At 48.9% G+C, this 20,580-nt stretch overlaps 1 protein-coding gene across 7 annotated transcripts in view; it reads right to left on the bottom strand.

Annotated features, from left to right (window-relative positions):
* Positions 1-1,289: 1,289 nt before the first annotated feature.
* MTMR3 (myotubularin related protein 3) overlaps positions 1,290-20,580 on the bottom strand; it is an 80,346-nt gene continuing 61,055 nt past the window's right edge. For 4 of the 7 annotated variants that reach the window (XM_071816245.1, XM_065851327.2, XM_065851326.2 and 1 more), the window contains 10 exons: positions 19,782-19,893; positions 17,903-18,098; positions 16,227-16,412; positions 14,742-14,912; positions 12,689-12,834; positions 10,366-11,764; positions 8,133-8,243; positions 7,558-7,646; positions 6,209-6,235; positions 1,290-3,594 (listed from right to left, as the gene is read on the bottom strand). In XM_071816245.1, the coding sequence (XP_071672346.1) occupies positions 3,423-3,594; positions 6,209-6,235; positions 7,558-7,646; positions 8,133-8,243; positions 10,366-11,764; positions 12,689-12,834; positions 14,742-14,912; positions 16,227-16,412; positions 17,903-18,098; positions 19,782-19,893 (2,609 nt within the window). In that variant the 3' untranslated portion in view covers positions 1,290-3,422. The remainder of the gene's footprint in view (positions 3,595-6,208; positions 6,236-7,557; positions 7,647-8,132; positions 8,244-10,365; positions 11,765-12,688; positions 12,835-14,741; positions 14,913-16,226; positions 16,413-17,902; positions 18,099-19,781; positions 19,894-20,580) is intronic. The other 3 variants (XM_065851329.2, XM_065851328.2, XM_065851330.2) reach the window with 3 other exon arrangements.

Raw genomic sequence — 20,580 nt, 5'->3', positions numbered from 1 at the left:
GACTCTACACTTGCCCTTGTTCTATTTCATTGACCATTTGCAAGGCTCCCATTACGCCGCACAAATCGTCTCCATGTCAGAAGGTGGTTTTAGGTGTGTAAGGCAGCACTGGGCCTACAAACCAGGACAGCAGCGCCGCTCTGCCCTCGGGCTCGCAGCGGTTTGAGCTGCAACAGGAGAGGAAAGGAGATTCATTCTGAAGAACCGGTCACTGGGAAAGGAGCTCCCACCCACACCCGCTGTGGGCTGCTCTGCAGGGCTGCCGGGCCACTGTGCCCGATGTGAGACCGTCACCCGTGGGGGAGGCAAGAAGTTCTCAGCTTCCGCCAGCGAGGGGACCTGTGGGGTTCTCTCGGTGTTTCTGAAGCAGCGACCCCTGAGCAGCGCGGTGTCCGGGGGTTCCCTGAGCAGGTAACATCTGCAGCCCCGCAAATAACACTTCAAAGTCACACAATCAGATTGTGGGGTATAACTGAAAACCTGCTGTTCCTTTGCATGTTCTTAATAGTGACAAATATTATATATGCTTTTCTTTATTCTTGAAGCTGTAAATACTCCCACCAGCTGTGGTCTCAGCTCTGCCCAGAATCTGCGCTTCTATTTGATAAAATAAATACCATGAGATCATAAAGCAATTTGGCACAATGTCTTGTGATTAGAACAGGCCTGTCCCAAAATAACTCCCAGTTGCTCACGGAGCAGTTCGGTCTCCCTGAGAATTCAGGGAAAATTCTCACTCTCAATTTCAAATATGGCAGAAAAGAAGGAACTGATTGAATGGTGTATGTGATGGGAGCACGCGCAGCCAAGGGGCTGAAACGGGGAAAAGGAGAAGAATCAGACCTGGGTGCCAGACAAACCGCAGCTGAGCTTCACACCCTCTGGGAGAAGATTAAAAGATGTTAAACCTGAGTGAGTTGGGTTTGTTCCCCAAGGGTCGCGGCTCCGCCATCCAGCATTTAAATAAGGCAGAAGGTGCCAAGGAGAGGGGAGCGCTGCGCAGGGGAAGGGCCACCCCCACATCTGGGCCAACCTCACCAAACCACGCGGGTTGCACTGACGGGACATGTGGTTCGTGTCTCCTCCGCCTCCCTGGGACTCTTGCCCCAGCAAAACTGCGCTTAACGCGTTTTCTTCTAAGTTTAGGAGCAACAGACCGTTCCTTGCAAAGACACAGCGAGGGGCCGCACTTCTCAAAGGCCTCGGTGCTTCTGCTGAACCTCCAATTCATCCCCTACGAAGGACGGGGAGGAGGAGAATAAAAAATGAGAAAGTGTGTTAGCAAATGCTCCCATGCAAAAGTCTAAACTTTATTCACTTTTATTTATATATTTAACAATTCTAAAGTATTTACTTCTCGCTTTGACAAAAATGAAAAATATAGGAGCACTTTACTCTCTTTAGGAGAGAGGGGTTATATACACAGCTATGGAGAGATACTGGTTCCTCCTTTACATACAAAGAAAAATAATATTAATAAAAAAGTGCTTCATCGATCAAAAAAAGACTAAGAGCTGCAAGCATTTATTCACACTGTACATCACAGACCCCAAAACCCGTATCGTAACCTCTTGGCACCTGTCACTAGGAACTGCAGAATCTTAGACTTATTCTTGACTATTTGCACCACAAACCCCGCGGTCCGTGCGCGGAACCGCCCCCGCCAAACCCCATCGCCCCCGGACCCTCCTGCTCCAGCCGCCCCCGCCGACACCGACAGCAACACCCGCTACTCCGGGTTAGGAACAAATGGTTCTGCACACAACCCGATGCACACCCGGTTCTCTCTTTGCTTCTCCCTCCTGATGGTTTGAGAGCATTTCCAGACCCACAAGCAGGGGAGGCCCCGAGATGCGTCCCCAGAGCCCCTTCCCGTGGGACGGGGCTGTTCCGCTCAACCAGCCTCCCGGACGTTCCGTTTTGTCTTGTGACTCTTCAGCAGCGTAACGATCCTCGCAAAGGGTGTGGGAAGTTCCAAGTCAAAAATAAAACACCTTGACGTTTCCCCATCAGACCTAATAAATATTCTGAGATGGTTTTCTCTGTGTGATACTCGCTTTGGATGATGCGATGGGACATTCGGAGGAAGGGCAGTGCTCCTTTCCCAAGGTTTCTTAGATTGTGAGCTTTTGGATCTGGAGGTCTCTGATACTCCAGCAGGATTGTTGGGAATATCACACGAGAAGCTGGAACGTTGTCTGGTAACACGCTGCGACGCGGGATCTCCGTTTCCTCCTCGCCAACTTGCGCTAAGCAGGCTCTATCCAAAAGGGGCTGAGTACCTAACACTCATTTAAAAACATATTCAAGAGATTCACACTTTAATGAGGTGACTTGAAAAGCGACTCAGATTGGGGCAGGGGGAAGAAGGGGAATCCACAATGTATTTCAGGTCTCTATTAAATCCTCAGGTCGGTTTTTCCTATGTGGAGAATCTTGAATAGAGACTGAAAAAGGAGGAGCCGCCCCAGGAGCGACGGGCACCAGCGCGCTCCCCGCACCCGACCCGGCCCCAGCGCCTCACGGCCGCTCGCTCGGTGCTTTGGACAGTCTGTCTGTACGGACCACGGCAAGCGCACTGCTCCAAAAGTAGCTTCGCATCCAGCAAACCCCCCTGCAGATGGGGCACGGACAGAAGTCAGGCGTCTTCCACTTTACCACTCAGTTTTAAATGATGAATTGTGTGCACAGAACTTCAGAGGGAGGCGCCAGCGTGACACCCACCTGGGCTCGGCCACCTGTTCCGTCCCCTCTGGCCACCAGGCACTCCTGTTCCGGAGCCAGCACCGTCCCCACTCGTCCCCGTGCCCTTGCTCGGAGCCGATGGCAACCGGCCCCCTCGCTGGCATCTGTGGGGTTCGGAACCCGCCATCGATTCCCCGTCACGCAGCCAGGGTAACTAAGCCCACTCTAAGAACAGAGAGGCAGAGTGCTCTTTTGGGAAGGAGATTCCCATTTCTTCTAGCAGCAACAGGTTCCCAAACAGCAGTTTCTTGTTGGGAAGGAGTGATTGAAAGCACTAGCACTGACGCTAAAGGATTCACGCTTCGCACGCGGGCTGGACTGACCCCTCTCCTTTCCTCCGCAGCGCTCTGTCTGCAACAGTTCAGCAGTGGGACAGAAACACAAGAGGGAATCTGGCTCTGGCGCCAGCTCCCTGCCCACCTCTACAATCTTCCAGCAAACAAACATATATATATTATTATATATATACACACACGCGCGCGCAGACACATACACACAGATAGGACAGAAAGGAAACGGGGAATAGCTGGAAAAGGAGAATCCCATGATCCAGCGGTACGTCCTGGAGCTCTGTGTTCCGCGCCCCAACCTCCAAAGCGCGCGGCCCCTGCGTCCTCCTGTCCCCCGAGACCCCACGTGTCCCTCGGCAGGAGCCGCGGTTGCTCCCCGCTGCGCCTTCAGTTGGAGGTGGCAGTGATGGGCTTCTCCAGTTCGAGGTCCAGGCTGGAGCCGCTGGGGTGCAAGCTCCTGTAGCACGACTTGCACACTCTGCTGGGTTCAAAGAGCTGCTGGCTGGGAACGGGCACCTTCTGGTTACAGCAGCTGGAGCAGAAGACGTTGCCACAATTCCTTGCATCAGGAACAGGGGAGAAATTGAAAGATTAGAAGCAGTTTGGCAAAGCTATCTTAAGTTCTAAAATGACACTAGTGACAGTGTTGGGAGGGGACAGCAGCGGCTCCTCCCCAGCGCTGGGATGGGCGCAGAGACAGCACCGGGCCCTGCGCTGCTCCAGCTGCAGACACCAGCATGGAGCAGCCTGCAGTGCACAACTACAGCTCGTTCAACATTTCCAACGAGCAGTGACGGCTCTTCTGTACAACCGTTCTCGTGTCAGACAGGAGGGAACGTGCGCCTCCAGGAGCCAGGGCTGACCTTGGTGCTCATCACCGTCACTGCTACCACGGGGCACAACCAGAGCCATCGAGGGCCCTTCCTCCGTGAGGACGCGGGAGTTGTGCTCACACCGCTCATCAGTCCCATCTTAGATCAACACTGCACTCTGGGAGGAGACAGGAGCCTCTGCTCCTTAGAATCACAGAATCAGTTTGGTTGGAAAAGTCCCACAAGACCGAGTCCAACCGTTCCCCCACCCCTGGCACTGCCCCATGTCCTGAGAACCTCATGTCCGTCTGTCCAACCCTCCAGGGATGGTGACTCCAGCACTGCCCTGGGCAGCCTGTTCCAATGCCCCACAGCCCTTTGGGGAAGAAATTGTTCCCCACATCCAACCTCAAGCTCCCATGGTGCAACTTGAGGCCGTTTCCTCTGCTCCTGGCACTTGTTCCTGGGGAGCAGAGCCCGACCCCCCTGGCTCCAAGCTCCTTTCAGGCAGTTCAGAGATCAGAAGGTCTCCCCTCAGCTCCTGTTCTCCAGCTGAACCCCCAGGTCCCTCAGCCGCTCCCATCACAGTTGTGCTCCAGCCCCTCACCAGCTCCGTTCCCTTCTCTCAACTCACTCTAGTACCTCAATATCCTTCACTCTTCTAAAAGTGGTCGCTGGTAAGTCCCAGCACAAACACATTTTCTTCTGTTTCTTTCAAGCGCACTGCTGGGATGTTTAAGTACAGGACAGATGACAGAATTTAAACCCAGTTCTGGCTGATGCAATCCTCCCTTTGCCCGGCAGCCCCAGCTTCTGTGTGAAGCGACTGGTACCAACAAGGGTTATGCAAAGCCAGGGCTGGGCCGGCATCTCACGCTCAGGAGCGACACAGCGCTGCGGGACGCAGCTCCCCCGCGATCCTGGCGGTGCCAGCTGGCGCGGGTGCCTTGCAGGAGGCAGGGAGAGAATTTCAATCTGGGAAATAATTACCTTATTTTCCTGCAGCTCCTCCCCAAACCTGCTGTGGCTCCAGCTTGCCCGGGGCGCCCTGTTCTCAAACCTCATCCCTTCTCATCTGGAGCTCAGAACAGCCCTCCAGGGACCTGAATTTTGCAAGTTTACCTCCACGCCTGATGCCCTTTTCATTAACTCTTTGGCATCGGGATTTGGTGTCATTATTTTGCGCTAAAAAAGATTTGCTGCTGCCAAGAGATTGACGGCGAATTCTGCTGACACGCAGCAGCTTTCATTAATCCTTCAAGTGTCAAGAGGCGAGATTTCCAGATGCCGGTCGCTGATGGGGAAGGCGTCGGCAGCAAAATCCCATTTCTCACTTGAATGGGCTCGTTTTCTCCGCTCTGCACAGCTCCTGGTCTCGAAGCGGTAAGTGGAGCGCCAGGAGCTGACAGCGCCCATCTGCAGCGGGTTCGGAGTCTTCTTAAAGACCCCATTAGAATTACTCGCAGAACAAGCAGCCCCGGGAGGTGTGTGTGACACAGAAACCCTGCGGAAAGGCTCTGCTGCTCAAAGGAGATCACCCAGCAGAAGTGCTGTGGATGGACGAGGTCCAAAGAGAAGCTGAGGGATTAGAACAAGGATCTGTTTGTTGCAGCTCACCAGCTTCCAGACATATGCTGGGGCTTTTGTTGTGTTATCCTTCTGCAACAGATAATAGTGTTCTGTGTCTGTTCTCCCTTGAGTTATTAAAGCTCTGAACAACTCATTCTTTCTATCGGGGTGGTCCTCTGCTTCGCTCGATAGATTAAAAAGAGATGTCAAAAAACACGTTGGAAAAGTAGTCTTGCCCCTCTGAGGGCAACTTAAAATCACGCTACCGACACCTCTTCTTCCCCAGCCACAGCCGTTCACCCGCGTGTTGTGACGCTAACCCTCTACACCAGCTCTGCACGACCCATTACTGCTGCAGTATTTTCAGTTCTTCTAAAAGAAGTGGCAGGGTTTTTGTCAACACGCTGCACAGCAATATTAGAATTGTTTGATAACAATCCCAAAAATAAAGCAAAAAAGAATCAAAAATAAAAGCAGAACGGCCAAACTGGAAGGACATTCTCTCCTCGGTTAGAAGTGAAGCATTCGCTGTTACTCAAACACACGAATTACTGACGGTGAGTGTTAGTGTGATCCACACCCCGGCTTAAGCTACCAAAGCCAAGTCCTAACCGTGGAGAGTGGTCTGTTCATCCGGATCTAAACATCCGACACATCGTGCTCGCCACCCCCAACTCATCACTAGTGATTTCCAGGCAAGTGAGAAACAAAGAGGGGGAAGAGAGCGAGTTAGTGTGGAGAAGTTACCGGGACAGACGGACAGACAGCAGAGGGGCTGTTGGAAATGCTCACCAGATCTGCTCAACACCTTCAGCGGCCCTGCAAGGAGGGGAGAAAGAGCTCAGCGGGAAACGAGCAAAAGAAGCAAATAGTGGCAATGAAGGAAGCCAGTATTTTAATTTTTACGCTGCTCAAGGCCTTATGGTGTGTGGGTTTCACCTCGTTTTCACTCTCAGGTGAGATGTTGAGCAGGCTGCCCCTGATCGCTGGGGTTTTGAAACTGTGTTTTACGGAAATACCCGGTTTTCGTGTTAGTTCCACCACCAGACAGCCTGCTCAACCCAGGTGAGACCTGACGAATAAACGAAGGATAAAAAAGGGAATTTTGCTATCAGACTTGGAAGGCTGAGTCAGTGTGAGCTCCTGGTGGTGCTGGGGTGTCCTGCACACCCCACACAGCCCTGCAGAGCACAGAGCGCGGGTGTCACGCGCTGGTCAGTGCGACCGCGCTGATACCGCAGAGAAGGACAAAGTTAAAGAGCATTTTAACTCAGAAAGCCCTTCAGATGTGCACAACTGTATGCTTAGTAATTATATTTTTCATCTGAAGGCTTTGCACAAACACGGTGGACATGAAACCAAATCAAAGACATTCCGGTTCTGCTTGTTCTTCCTGGGTTTGTTTATCAAGAAGATTAAATGGAGCAAAATAGAAAATGGACACAAACCAAGAAAGATGTCTGCAATTGTCTGCAACTTCTATAAGCACTGAAGCATCAAAATGTGATAACTGTCATGTATTTAAATGATGATTCTTCTAATGGTTTTCTCATGTCCAGAAACAAGGAATAGGAATTTATTTGAAACAGAACTTAGAAATCTGATATTCTCTGTCTGTACCGAGAGTGCGATGGAATCAAAAGGCCTCTGCTGCCCACAATGTCTGGCAAAGAATAATCCAGAAAACTTCAATTTCACATAGATACCCTTGTCAGAATCTCTCGTTAGAGAGCGATTGAGTGAAAAGGGAAGAAGGTTAGAGAAGGAAAGGAGAAGGTTTACAACCCGAAATGGAAAGAAGGTGCTATTCGTGTATTTGCAGTATTGAAATACTGAATGCTAAGATGCCAAACTAGTATTTTTTATTATTTACACCCTCTTAAAAAGCTGCCTGCAAATGCAGCTTGGGGGAAAAAGGCAGGATCTGTCTGGGCTGGTGTGGAGCAGATACAGAACTGGCTTTTCAAATAGACCCTGCACAAAATGGAAGTGAACAGGAGAAACTTCTGTCCTTCCAAAGCAGCTCTGTGCACTCAGCAGTGTCCCCAGCCACGCTTGGTCTGACACCCACCTTGAGGAGGGAGCAGCATGGCAAAAGGAAACCCTTTTTGGTTGAAAAGGGAAGGAGCGGCCCTGGTTACCTGCAGTGGTGCTTCCTGCTGGCCAGCCAGAAGGCGCTGTCGCAGCCGTAGCAGTGCGCGGCCAGGTGGTCGGGGAGCCATCGCGTCACCTGCGGGAAACAACCCCAAACGGAGCCATTTAGCAATTAGCAGAAACAAACCCATCTCGTTTGCGCTCACAAACTCGAAGCAAAGCAGCACAAGCTGCTCGCTCTAAGAGCACAAATTCAATTGAAGACAGAGACCTTCCCTTTGAGAGAAGATGTAACAAACTCCCCTCAGACAGAAATTAAGTCATAAAATCCAATTCTGTGTTTCTTTTCCACGCTTTAAAAGTATCCAGGGCAGGAATATTCACCAAGCAGGTTTCCACCTAAAGCTCCTACAGCTCCCCAGCCCTTCCCCAGCTTCTCCGAGTGGCGCAGCGAGCAGAGGGCTCATAGGCACAGGTACCGGTTTTAAAGCACAAGAGACAAGTGAAATGCAAGGAAAAGAATTCCCAAGAAGCAGGAGCCGCCCAAAGGCTGGGGGACAATTTGAAGGAGGAAATTCCCGTCCTCCCAGGAGAATGAGTGTGACAGGGATTTAGTCTGTACCTCTGTGTCCTGTTTGTCCACCTGCTCCCAGCTGGCTTCAGAGAAAATCTCTGTGCTGCAGCGAGACAAGCAGTTCTGATCCAGATTGCTTTCCGAGTCGGGTATAGACGTCTGTTGGCAAACAAACACAGCTGAACAGAGCCGTCCCGTGGCCCTACCTCCACCCGAACCAAAACCGGACGGTCGTGGGGAGAAAAGGGTCCCTCCTGCCGACAAAGAGCAGGTTGTGCCTGGGCCTGGAGGGCAAAAAAGTCCAGTGACCCACCCACGTGGCAGCGAAGGCAAAAGCACCTTCATGAACGGTACTATAAACGCCACACGAAGCGGTTTGTGCAGTGGCGAACTGCAAACAAAAAACAAATGACCCCAACAGGTCGGTTTTTGACCCTGCAATGGGACGATGATGTGAGGCAGAATGGATTGAAACATCTGGGGTTTGTTGTGTTGGCAACACTGCGGGATTGATCAAAAAAGCTGCGCTTGGTGGCTCATGGTCGCATTTCCAAGGTTGTTTCACCTCCACAACTAACACCAGCAATACATTTTGTCGGCAAAAATTCCAGAAAATACAACCAAAATCACACATGGAAACCTCCCAATTTGAGCCGTATATATTCCATATATATAGTTTTTTGGGAATAATGCTTCCTTAGTACAGTCTAGCCAGGCAAGAGTTGTATTTCAACTGACTTAAAACCCAGCCAGCCCTTAGAATACATGAAAAATAGCAAGAAATCCTGGATTAATGGCCTTTTGTGCCTGAGGAACTGGCACCTCTGGAGCTCCACAAGAAACCCTGCTACTCCTGAGCAAAGGCACAAATAGAAGTGACCAGAGCCCTTAAAATGGTGAATTTTGTCGAGAGCAGCGTGATATGCAGTTTGTGAAGGCCCTTAAAACCCAGAAGTATAATAATTAAGCCAAAGCACTGATTTCTTTCAAGGAATCCCAGCTTTTTCCAGCAGTAAACAACTCCCCAAAGGGAGCACTCAGTGCTGTTATCACCAATTTAAATAGCCAAGAAACTGAGTATTTTTTTGCAACAAACGTACCTGGGACTATCCAGCACCTCTGCCACTTCTACACAATAGGAAATTCAATAAACTAAAGTTGGAAACCCCTACTCTTGAAGGGTTGTGCATCTCCTCCCCTTCCCCTTCCCATCCTTCTCGTCCTCCCCTGCCTGTTGCCCCAAGAACCTCTCCCCTCTTAATTTCTTTTATTTAATTGATATTGAGCCTTAGAAAAAACAAGTTTTCCAGAAACCCCTGGAGCCGCTCTGCGCTCAAAGCCGTTAGAGAGAACTCCCGTTTGTTTTCTGCATCAGTGTTGCATCCAAGCAATAAGGCCAGTGAATGTATTTCTTTTGGTTTTTTCTTATTAATCAATAGAGGAGAAGAAATTAGCCAAAAAAACAGGTCAGGGAGAAGCAACTTAAAAATCCACCCAAGATGTACTGAGATGTATAGGAACCCTGCTGGCTAGCGAGATCTGCAACTTGGAATTACGCTTATTTCTAACTACATAGATAGAACATTTAATCGCTACGGAAATTAGCGTCCTGTATTTCAATCACGCCTCAAGCTTAAGTCTCTACTTTTATGACTTTGAACGCTTCCAAGTAAAAGCCAAATGGTTTAAAAGCTCTCTTAAAATTATTACTTGTTGGGAAAAAAGCCTCATTGACATAGAGCTGTCAAAAAAGCTCTTAATTTGTTCCAGTTAACGAGCCTTGAGTGGGGCAGCCCTCTGACAGAGGGTTTGAGCTACCAGAGCAGCCACTGCTGCATCTTCCTCACCCCCAGCAAAGCCCCATGAGCTCAGCCCTACGCTCCTGTTCCAGCAAATGAAACACGCACAGCCCTAGAAAAATATCTTTGTCTGTATATGAAAGTAACAGGAAGACAAACGGGTTTTGGAATAAGGTCAATGTGCTTGCCCAAGTACATCCAGGTATGTGCACGTACGCTGTGAAACACCCGTCCTGAAATGAACTTTTGCTTTATTCACAGTCAAAGTGGAATACAGTGAAATATTAGTCATCACTAATTGCCATTTGCTGCATAGTCAGTCGTCTCCCCTCTTCAGAATGACCCTGAGAGTTTTCTAAAAGCCTGCAGGCCAAAACCATCCCTACCTGACCAATGAAGCGAGAGCTGACAATACGTCGCGATCCAAACCGGACTAACTAACCCACAGTTTCCAGCAGTGGCCCAGTTACCGTTTCACTCACCACTTCGTCTCCGTAGTCGCCGTTGAGCCGGAAGGAGCTGTTCAGGAACTGGCTCTCCAACCGGCTCTTCAGCTCTTGCACTTGCTTCTTCAAGGTTTCCACTTCCTGCTGATGGCCAGTTTCTATCTGGCGCAGGCGTTGCTGGATGACGTCGGTGTAGACGGGCATCCCGTCATCGTCCAGGTGGCTCCTGGCGGGCTGGTCGGGGCTGCTGGCCACCTGCTGCTTCCCGAGGTGGCTAAACATCCATTTTTGGTGCAAGTTCCTCAGGTGAAGCTGCGCGGAGCTGCAGCTGGCCGTGGAGACCTGCCGGCTCAGAGCGGCTTTGATCCTCCCATCCTCCCCGTTCACGCAGTGTCCGTTTGTCGCGTGGTATTTCTGGGCGATACTAAACCCCGCGTGCTTCTCTGTCATCTTGTTCTCAGGCTCCAGCTCGCCATTACACACAATCTCATCTTTACATTCAGCAAAAGGCAAGGCACAAGGGGAAGGCATCGGGATGTGTGTGTTGCCGCTACCAGAAGTCCTATGTACTTTTGTTCCCAATTTTTGAAGTTCTAGCACACTCTCCCCCTCCGGCCTGTTTTCAACAGTTCGCGGAAGTTCGTCAGCGCTGTTGTCGATCGGGTGAGGCCTGTGGCAAGGAGCCCTGGGCAGGAGCTCTTGCTTTGCTTCATTCTCTGTTAAGGTTTCCGTAGAACTTTCAATGTTGGATGTTTTTGACTCACGCAGGATTGTAAGAGGTAACGGAAGGCTGCTGTCGTACAGGTTCTCTTCTTCTCCTTCCAGTTTGCCAACACCACCTTCCTCCGGATTCTTTTGAACGTCTCTATTTACAAAGCCCTCCCCAGGTACAGTCTGTAGCCCTCTCACCTGAGGCAACTTCTGGAGAGCACTGCTGAGCTCAGAATGCTCATCCTCTTGTCCTTTCAGCTCAGAAACACCCTGGGACACTGGATGCGGATTGTTCGTGACAATACCTGGATCCACCTCGGCCTTTCCACAAAAGTCACCGCCAAACCCATGGAGATTTTCAGTTCTCTTCTCCCCCTCCAGGGCCATCTCCTCCCCTTTCCCTACTATCTCCAGGCTAACCCTTAAATGCTCCTCCAGACCAACATCATCTTTAGTGGCCTCTTGTAAAATGTTCTCCATCTGTCCCTCTGCCACACCGGCTGCAACAGAGAGTTCGGCTCCCAGCGGAGCGCGGCCCTGCTTGCTCGGGCCGTCCCCGTCAAAGGGATCGTCCCCCGCGTTGCCGAGGCTGCTCAGTTCCAGGGACCGGCGGTGCTCCTGCCACTTCTCGTTGATGCTGGGGTCGCTGCTGCGCCGGTTGGTTGTAGGCACGCTGCTGTCACAGGCCGTTGTCAGGTTGTCAAACGATCGTGTTTTTGGTAACCTAGAAAGGTAGGAATAATCGGAATCCAAAGTCAGGCAATTTTATTTTTTAAAAACATTTATCTACTATGGTTTAAAAACTCGCCTCACAAGTAGGACAGTAACAATCTGCTAACTAGTGGACTTCTGTGAAGTATTATCTAGGAGCACATTTTGACCATCTGTAGCTTCAGTACTTTGTTTGCCATCAGGAACATACGTTCAATCAGACTTCAAACATTCCCAGAATAATCCCTATAGCACAAAGCACAAATGCTTAGAGTCTGGTCACACCTCCTCACTAACATGTGCTCAGAATCATTGTACAAAAAAGCAAAGAAATAGTTATGCAACACAGAAAAATAACTGCAATTCAAGACAAGCAAACAAAAGCTGATATAGAATCATTGAATGTCCTGAGCTGGAAGGACCCACAAGGATGATGGAGTTCAACTCCTGCCCCTGCACAGGACACCCCACAGTTCACACTGTGTGTCTGAGGGTGTTGTCCAGTCTCTCAGAATCCACCACCCAGGATTTCTCATGCCTGACTATCACGCCTCTCACTGCCATCAAGAAGGGAATAGGTGGAGAAAGCCATTTCATTATGGTTAGTTTATCTCTACAGGCAGGATGCTCCTGAGAACAGAAGAGAAAGCGTGCTCCACCTCAGCAGTGGTCTGACAAAATCCTTGTCATCTGCCATACAATAGCCAGAGCTTAATTCTGTTTGCTAATCAATCTGTTTTGCTATTGCCTTTGAAACGTAACAGCTTTCAAAACTGATAAAACAACATGCTGCTTTTGGGTTGGTCAGTCAAACAGTCCCACCGATCAGCTTGCGAAAAACACCCCCCTCCCACCACAAGTATCACCCTCTTTATATCCCCCAATATTCTCAGTTGATCTTACTTTACAGGGTGGGGTTTCTGGGCTCTAGGCTCACCTGCCCAGAGGCTGATCTTCAGGGCTAGAGCCGGGCGCGGGGTACGGGGCGCAGGTGTCATCGGCAGGCGTGGAGGGGGACGAGCACGGCAGGTACACGGCGCTCCAGAGCATCAGGTTCCGCACATGGCACACGGGATACAGCACCTGAGAGGGGAGAGCATGCCAGGTTCAGAAACAACAACCACTTGCTCGCGGGGTGCAGAGAGGTGTTCAAATCTGATCGGGGTAGTTTATTATTCAGATTTGCAGCTGGGAGGCTTTGCTGGATTTCTAAGTAACTCTGAAGGCTTTAATAGCTGTGCTTGGATATATAATTATGTTTTGAGAGAAGGAGGCTGAGGCATAACAATGGTGGCTTTCAGCTCCTCATGAATGACTGCGATGTGCTCTGTGGGAATCTACACCTTAATAACACTTCGGAGGAACTGAACCCGCTGCAGAATCCAGCGGCCCATTGTCAGCGCAGAGATTTCCTCGTTCTTTGTGTTACACACGAGAGCTGAACTAATCACCTCCTTGTACAGGCTCCAACTCAAAGCTAAGCCCGTCTTTAATGGAAGCACTCGGATGTTAAAAATTAAGCACACGCAGAAATACTTTGGAGAGGCAGCCTGTGGAACACGCTTTCTATTTCAGTTTAAAAGCACTTTGATAAATTCCACTGTTTTCCCAGGCAACTTTCTCACGGCCAAGGAGGGGAGCAGCAGGATTCACGGGCACTGGGTGGAGGGTGGGCTGGGCTCGCATTGGTGGGTGATGCTCCTAAACAACTACAGTTTTACAACAGATGTGGCTACATCACAGAGGCACCTTTTAAACACCGAAGCCAAACCACAAAAAGATGAATACAAGACAGGAAATGAGCAAAACTCCCTCATATGGATGAATTATCCTAATTAGCTCAGCGCACTAGTGTAGGATGTGCTGAGAAGAGAGGCCAAGTCACTGAGATGGCACCTGCCCAGCGGGACACAGGGCACGAGGGCAGCCCGAGGCCAGACCTGCCCGCTCGCAGAGCGTTCTCTAAGCTCCTCCTGGGCAAACCTGCCAGGATTGTCAGGGAAAACTTGAATTTTGAAGTCCTCACGAGCCATATTTATCTGCAGTGTCTCCTGTCACATCCACTCTTACGATGACAACGTCAGGTTGCAAAGGGCTCTCTGCTGTCGCCCATTGCGATGACCAACGGGATCTGTGCACGGTGGGAGCGCAGGCTGCGTGTCCCGTGTCCCAGGAGAGTCAACCACGGAGGGCTGCTCTGAATGGAAAACTCATCTTTTTATCCCAAACGCAGCTATAAACTCTCTCCTACTAAGCCAGGCTTTCATTTTACTCTCAGGAACAATTAAAAGCCACATCTCTCATACGCAAAAACATCGCGTAGTCCTGACAATTAGGTTTATGGTATCTGATACTTTTATAAACAGAAAGGGCATAAATATTTGTAGAAGTCTTTGCTGTCCTAATCGTGATGACTTTTGACGACTGTTCATATGTCCACCACACTGCGTCCCTCAATGCCTGACGTGCCCTCTTCTCAAATACAGAGACGTGACTCTAAGTCCCTTCCAGTGAGCTATGGTGGAAAAGCCAAACTGAAAACGTGAAAGAGAAACAAAGATAGACTAAATAAACTGCGTTATTTTTTCTGTTTACACTTAATATGAATATAGGTAACATGTCTAATTTGTGCGCAATTTTATGATGCTCCTCTCAAAAGGTCTATTTGTCAAACACTGAAATATTTTCCGTTACAAAAAAACGCAAAATATTTAGTTACGCATTTCCAGCACAGAGAAATTTCTGAGGTTGCATTTGACATTCCTCAAATATCAGCAAACGTAATGCGAGTCCTGAAAAGTCCGACTGAGGAGTGTTCAAAGGCAAACAGGGACAAGAGCTGAGCTCGCTCTTCTGGCAACACCGACCTCTGCGCTGTTTTCATGATGACATTAAGATGGCCTGCGGCTACAAGCCTGGGTGTCTCTTAAGGTACGTGCTTTTGAGAACGTTATACCTGGAACCCTACAGGACTCTGCGCGGATACGTACGGATTCGGACTGCGAGGAGTAGAGCAGGTTTTTGAAGGCTTTGTTTGCTGCCCGCAGCAAAGACCAGACAGAGCAGGTCCGTTCCTGAGTGTGTTTTTCTCCTCTCTCTTTCGCATTGTTGCACAGGAATGTACCAAAGAGGCAAGAGTAGGTGTGCTGCACCAATTTGACCTGCACAGACCGACACAAATAATCAACTTAATGTGAGAATCAACATTCAGGCTTAAGAAGCACCAGATCTTTCCTCTGCAGGGCAAACCACCCCCCTTTCCTAAAGCCTGACCCAGAAATACATCTGGCGTTTTTTGCATACCTCCTCATAAACTAATTGCAAAAGAACTCAAGCACAGCAGAGTCCTTTAAAACCATAACTAAAAAAATACAGGACAAAATAGAAAATATAAAGGCAAAATATTTGTTCACAATCAAGTCTTGCTGATGGAAACTCACTGCCTTGCAGGATAGGTGAAGAAGAGAATCAGGACACCTGTTACAAAACATTAATGCAGCACAGAAAGGCAAAGAACAGTGAGAAAACTGTTAATCTGTGTATGTCGGTACAAATGCACACGGTACACACATCCTGATCATTATTCACTCCGTGCTGTGGTCCCAGGCTGACAAAACAGCTCAAGATGAACTTGAAGCATTTAAATGACTTTCATGGGGTTAGTCAGTCATTTAAATGAAGACAAGTGTTTCAATACTCTAATAAATTAGGGGGTTTACTGTAAAAAGGCCAGAACACTCAGGGTATGTTCACACACAGCCCCTGCAGATGAGCAGTGAGCTGTGGAGCCACTTGCAACGTTCCGGATCTCATTTCACAACCCAGCTAAGCCGGGACTGTACACAGACCCAGTTACATGGCTGAGCTGGCAGGTGGTAATTGAAGTCAACTGCAATCACAGGAATATGCTTGAAATCTCTGACTGGATGAGACACTTTAAATTCTTCAGATTACGGGTCCTGTGGTCAGCGAGTGCCACTTTCCCAGAGACCTGCTGCCCCGGGACTGACTGTGAGCATCCAAGGCAGATTTCTAACAGGAGAGCTGCCCACGAAGAAAACAAACACAGCTCATCTATCCTACACGTTTTCAGCAGAAAAACTGAATGGAAAGGAGGAGAATCAAACTAGGGTAGCTATCACTTTCATCATGCTGATTGGATGTATTATACCACAGTTATTTCAGCATCTCTGACACGAGACTATTAAATTTATATAATCTACTTCTTTAAAGTTTAAAAGAAGTCTTCAAGGGTCCCTCTCTGGCTTTAAGAGCGAACACAGATCAGGTCCCATGAAGTACACAAGTACTTCTGTCCACTGTGTCTGGGCAGTTTCCCGTTTCTTTTATCAGGTTGCAGGTGATCACAGACAGGTGGGAAAATCAGACACCCCTCAGGGCTCTATGGGATGTTAGTACTGGGTACCGGTTTAGCAGCGCTCTAAAAAACAGCAATCTCTCAAGCCACAACTCACAAGGAATGCTTCGTTAAACTCGAAAGAGCAAGGGAACTGCCTCTGGAGCTGATGGACGCAGTCCAGCCACTGTAAAAACACCGGGCAGCGCTCATTTAGGTCATCCGAGTTCTCACCATGGCCACAGCGATCTGCAAACTTGTGGCCAAAATCCAGCCACTCCGTCTCCACTAGCACCTGGAAACCCTGCAGAAATGCAAAGAGTACAGATGAAAAGTTCCTGGTTTGCTTTGGTTCTGTTTTCTAAGATAGTCCGAGACTCATGGGAATCACCTTATTACTGTGTCCTCACTCACTCCCATTTCCCTTCAGCACTGGCCCCATTCCTTTTCTTTCCCGCTTTACCTAACGCCTCTGCATTCTGAAATGCTGCACCACAAAATTAGGACAGAGATGAAATCCCAAGTCTACACGAACAGGAGAGGGAATAAGGCAGGTGAAGTCCTCAGAAGGGAAGATCCTGATACGAGACATCTCTTGGCCAGGCAGGGGCAAGCAGAAATTCAAATCAATCAAAACCCTCTGGATCACGGTAACCAATGCTTAGGCAGGAGGGGAAATTTCAAAGCCCCCCCTTGAAAATCAGATTTTTTTTTTGTCATAAAAGAAAAGCATTCATCTACAAAAGGACATCCATGCTCAGGGCAGCTGTTGGCCCATGTAACACAGTCACAAGACTGGTTAAAGGTTGAGTTGAGGGATTTGTTATGCAAATGAAAAGGGCAAAGAACACTCCAAACCAGAGCCCAGCTGAGCACCTCATCTTCCAGGATCTAAAACCCACCACAGGTTAAGAAGGGTTCATTCTTAGTGCTTAGTGAGTCAATGGCTCTAATTAGAGCAAAAATAATAGATGAGAGCTGAAAAGCTTGAAACGTGGCAATGCTGAAGACTGATTTTCCTAAACACTTCTGATCCTGGTATAGACAGAGACAATTTATGGTTTCGTCTGATGTTGAAAAGAAGTAAGGCCAATGGTGTGCACAAAACCAATGACGACACTTTTTGGAGGGACCAGGAGGAGCTTCTGTGCCAAGGACATCCTGGTAGATGCCCCATGTGAAAAAGTGGGGCACAATTTCAGCCAAAAGGTTTCAACTTCTGGTCCTCACACGTCTGAGGCTTTAAGCAGCAGTTTATAGCACAGTGTTCAGACACGTGTTTCTGTTCTAGACAACAGAGGCATCTTGCACGTGGGCTGGCAGATGGAATCCAGCCATCACATATCGCACGACGCTGAACAGTGATGGGGAAAAAAAATCAGGCTGAAAAACCAAGAAAAATATAATTGACAGAAGACGATGAAAATGTGAAACTGGAAAAGCACGCAGCTGGGAAATGTAGAGAAGAGAAAGGCTTTGTATCAATAGCCAGCTGAGAAACTGCAATGCTGTAATGGAACTGCAATATGTGGCACTTGGTGCTACACATTCCTGAGCTAAACAGTGGGAAGCACAGACCGTGACTGTGCAGATACAGCAGAGGGGGAAAATATAATCTGTTCTTGAATTATAGACTATATTTACACCTCTAAGTAACTGTATCTACTGTTGGTAGACTCCCGCCAGCTTGAGTGTTTTATCTAGTGGATAAACCTGAAACAATTTATAGACAGACTGCCTCAGGAAAGGACCCAAACTCCGTAAGTACCTGGCGCTAAGGGCTGGTTTACAAACCTCTGTGGTCCTGTAGTACGGGTCGAGCAGCAGTTTGGCCAGCGCCACGATCTGGGGGGTTCGGTCCCAGCCGTCTGAGCAGTGCACCAAGACCGGGCGCTGGTCTCGGTCCACAGCGTGAACGACGAGCAGCGCAGATTTCAGAAGCACAGATAAGTGCTGCAGCCATTTGGTACTTTCCAGAGCTGACAACCAACTAGAGAAAAACACGGGAAGAGAGGTTTTGCGCTTTTAAAATGCTTTCGGGTTGGGATCTTTAAATTGATCACATCAAAGCTCTTATTTTAATAAGCTGTGAATGTCATTCTTGAATATTTTTTATTTATGTCTTGCTAATGCTTTCCCAGGTTTGTAAGGAACAAGCCACGCAGTGCAGCTGAGGAACAGCCAGCCTGTGGTATGTGCTTTGCAAGAAGCTTAAATAATGTTTTCACAGGTAAGAGCATCACACGTCACCAGCAACGAACAACGTAAGTGCTGCTGGGTGATCAGAACCTCCCGCAGCCTCTGCCATGTCGCTTTCCTGAGCTGAGGGCTCCACCAACCAACACTCCCAGCACCACTGCACTGGTTTCACAGAATCCCAGAATGTCAGGGGTTGAAGGGCCCTGGAAAGCTCACCCAGTGCAATCCCCCCATGGAGCAGGAACACCCAGCTGAGGTTCCACAGGAAGGGGTCCAGGCGGGTTTGAATGTCTGCACAGAAGGAGACTCCACAACCTCCCTGGGCAGCCTGGGCCAGGCTCTGCCACCCTCACCAGGAACAAGTTTCTTCTCCTCTTTCAGTGGAACCTCCTGTGTTCCAGTTTGCACCCATTGCCCCTTGTCCTGTCACTGGTTGTCACCCAGAAGAGCCTGGCTCCATCCTCCTGACACTCCCCCTTCCCATATTGATCCCCAGGAATGAGTCCCCCCTCAGTCTCCTCTTCTCCAGCTCCAGAGCCCCAGCTCCCTCAGCCTTTCCTCACACGAGAGATGCTCCACTCCCTTCAGCATCTTGGTGGCTGCGCTGGACTCTCTCCAGCAGTTCCCTGTCCTTCTGGAGCTGAGGGGCCACAACTGGACACAATATTCCAGCTGTGGTCTCCCCAGGGCAGAGTAGAGGGGCAGGAAAACCTCTCTGACCTACTCACCACCCCCCCTTCTAATCCACCCCAGGTACCATTGGCCTTCCTGGCCACAAGGGCCCAGTGTTTGGGACTCTGCCGTCCACCCTGACCACCCTGTGCTGCTGTGGACGGGTGGAACTTGAGCTCCCTTGAAATCTCCTGTACCTCAGCTATTCCCAGGCTCTACAAGGTGTGCTGGCGGCAGCTGAAGAATCTCGACCCTGTGAAGATCTAGATTTCCAGTTTATTAAAGGTGGCCAGTCTGGATCTATTCTGTAACCATGAAAAGCTTTAAAACAGGGGAGTCGCCGGGGAAACGTGACCAGTGCAACTCCCGTGATGCCGGCATTTTGTTATCCCAGAGCATCGAGGGGCTATGAAATACGGCTCCTGAAATGACACTAGAAACGTGTGAAGTGTGTGGAACTCCACCAGAATTTTCTGAGCGAGAGCCAAGCTGTGAAGATTAAAGAACCAGGAGCTGCAGGTAAGCCTAAGCGCTAGCGTTTAGAAGCCCACCTGAAAGTAGTGACGTTCTAGTATCAGTGCTTAAGGCTACATTATAATCTCAGATCTGATTTTCTAGGTTCACTTCAATGATAGAATGATTGCCTTTGGCTCAATTCCTTGGTTAGATATAGCTTGGAGTTATTACACAGGGAAGTCACTAAGGGAAAAACCACTGCATTTCAGTCTACAAATCAGCAGCGTAAAAATGCAGTTGCAGAGACGTGTAAACAAAGGCACAACCCCACCGAACATTCACTTACTTTCCTGGATCTGGCATTTGTGTGCAGAGCAAACGCAGCGACTGGAAGCTCTTGCGGATGGAATGGATGTTTGCCATCCCCATGAACACTACTTCACAGTTCGGGTAATATTCTGTAGGGAAATAACAAGCAAGAGGGAAGAAACTAAAAACTATGCTAAGTTTAATTTCTAAAAGGAGCTTTTTCATCAAAACAAACCGCTGCCTCTGTGGACGGATGAAATAACGTGTTTACGAATATTCCGGGACTTGGGGTTCGGCCGGTATTGCAGACATTGCAACACAGCAAAACAGGAAAGAGTCAGCAAAGCGGTCGTGTGTTTATTTTCAGTGTTTCGCTCGACATTACTAAAAGCAAGAGCACAAACCAATGGGAATAGTGATATTAGTGTGCTTGAGGTTATGGAATGCTTCTTAAAAGAGTGAGAAACATCATAAGAGATGGGGAGCACCTAAGGTGCAGAAAAATACTAATTCAATAGGCTTTCCTAGATCTAGTTTCCTCTGTTCTGATGCTTCTCTCCGTGCAAAATGGTGTCATGACAGCTAAACTGAGCTTTTCTACAGGAAAAAAGAAATCAGGATTCAGAATATGGAACAGAAGGCTGGCACTAGAAAATGCAGGAGTCTCTTAAACGAGTGGGTTTGATTTGATTTGATTTCTTAACTGTTTATCAGCCCAAGTTCTGGCCCAAACCAGAACACCCAGACTACGCAGCTCCGGTCAGAAGCAACTGACAATATCAGAGAATTGAAGCTTTTTTTGTCTTTTGCCTGAATTACATTATATATAAAATAAA

This window comes from Patagioenas fasciata, chromosome 17, assembly GCF_037038585.1.
Source record: "Patagioenas fasciata isolate bPatFas1 chromosome 17, bPatFas1.hap1, whole genome shotgun sequence".
In the NCBI taxonomy this organism is placed as follows: domain Eukaryota; kingdom Metazoa; phylum Chordata; class Aves; order Columbiformes; family Columbidae; genus Patagioenas; species Patagioenas fasciata.
Note: the sequence above shows the minus strand (reverse complement) of the source record. Positions and strands in the feature narration are given on the sequence as shown.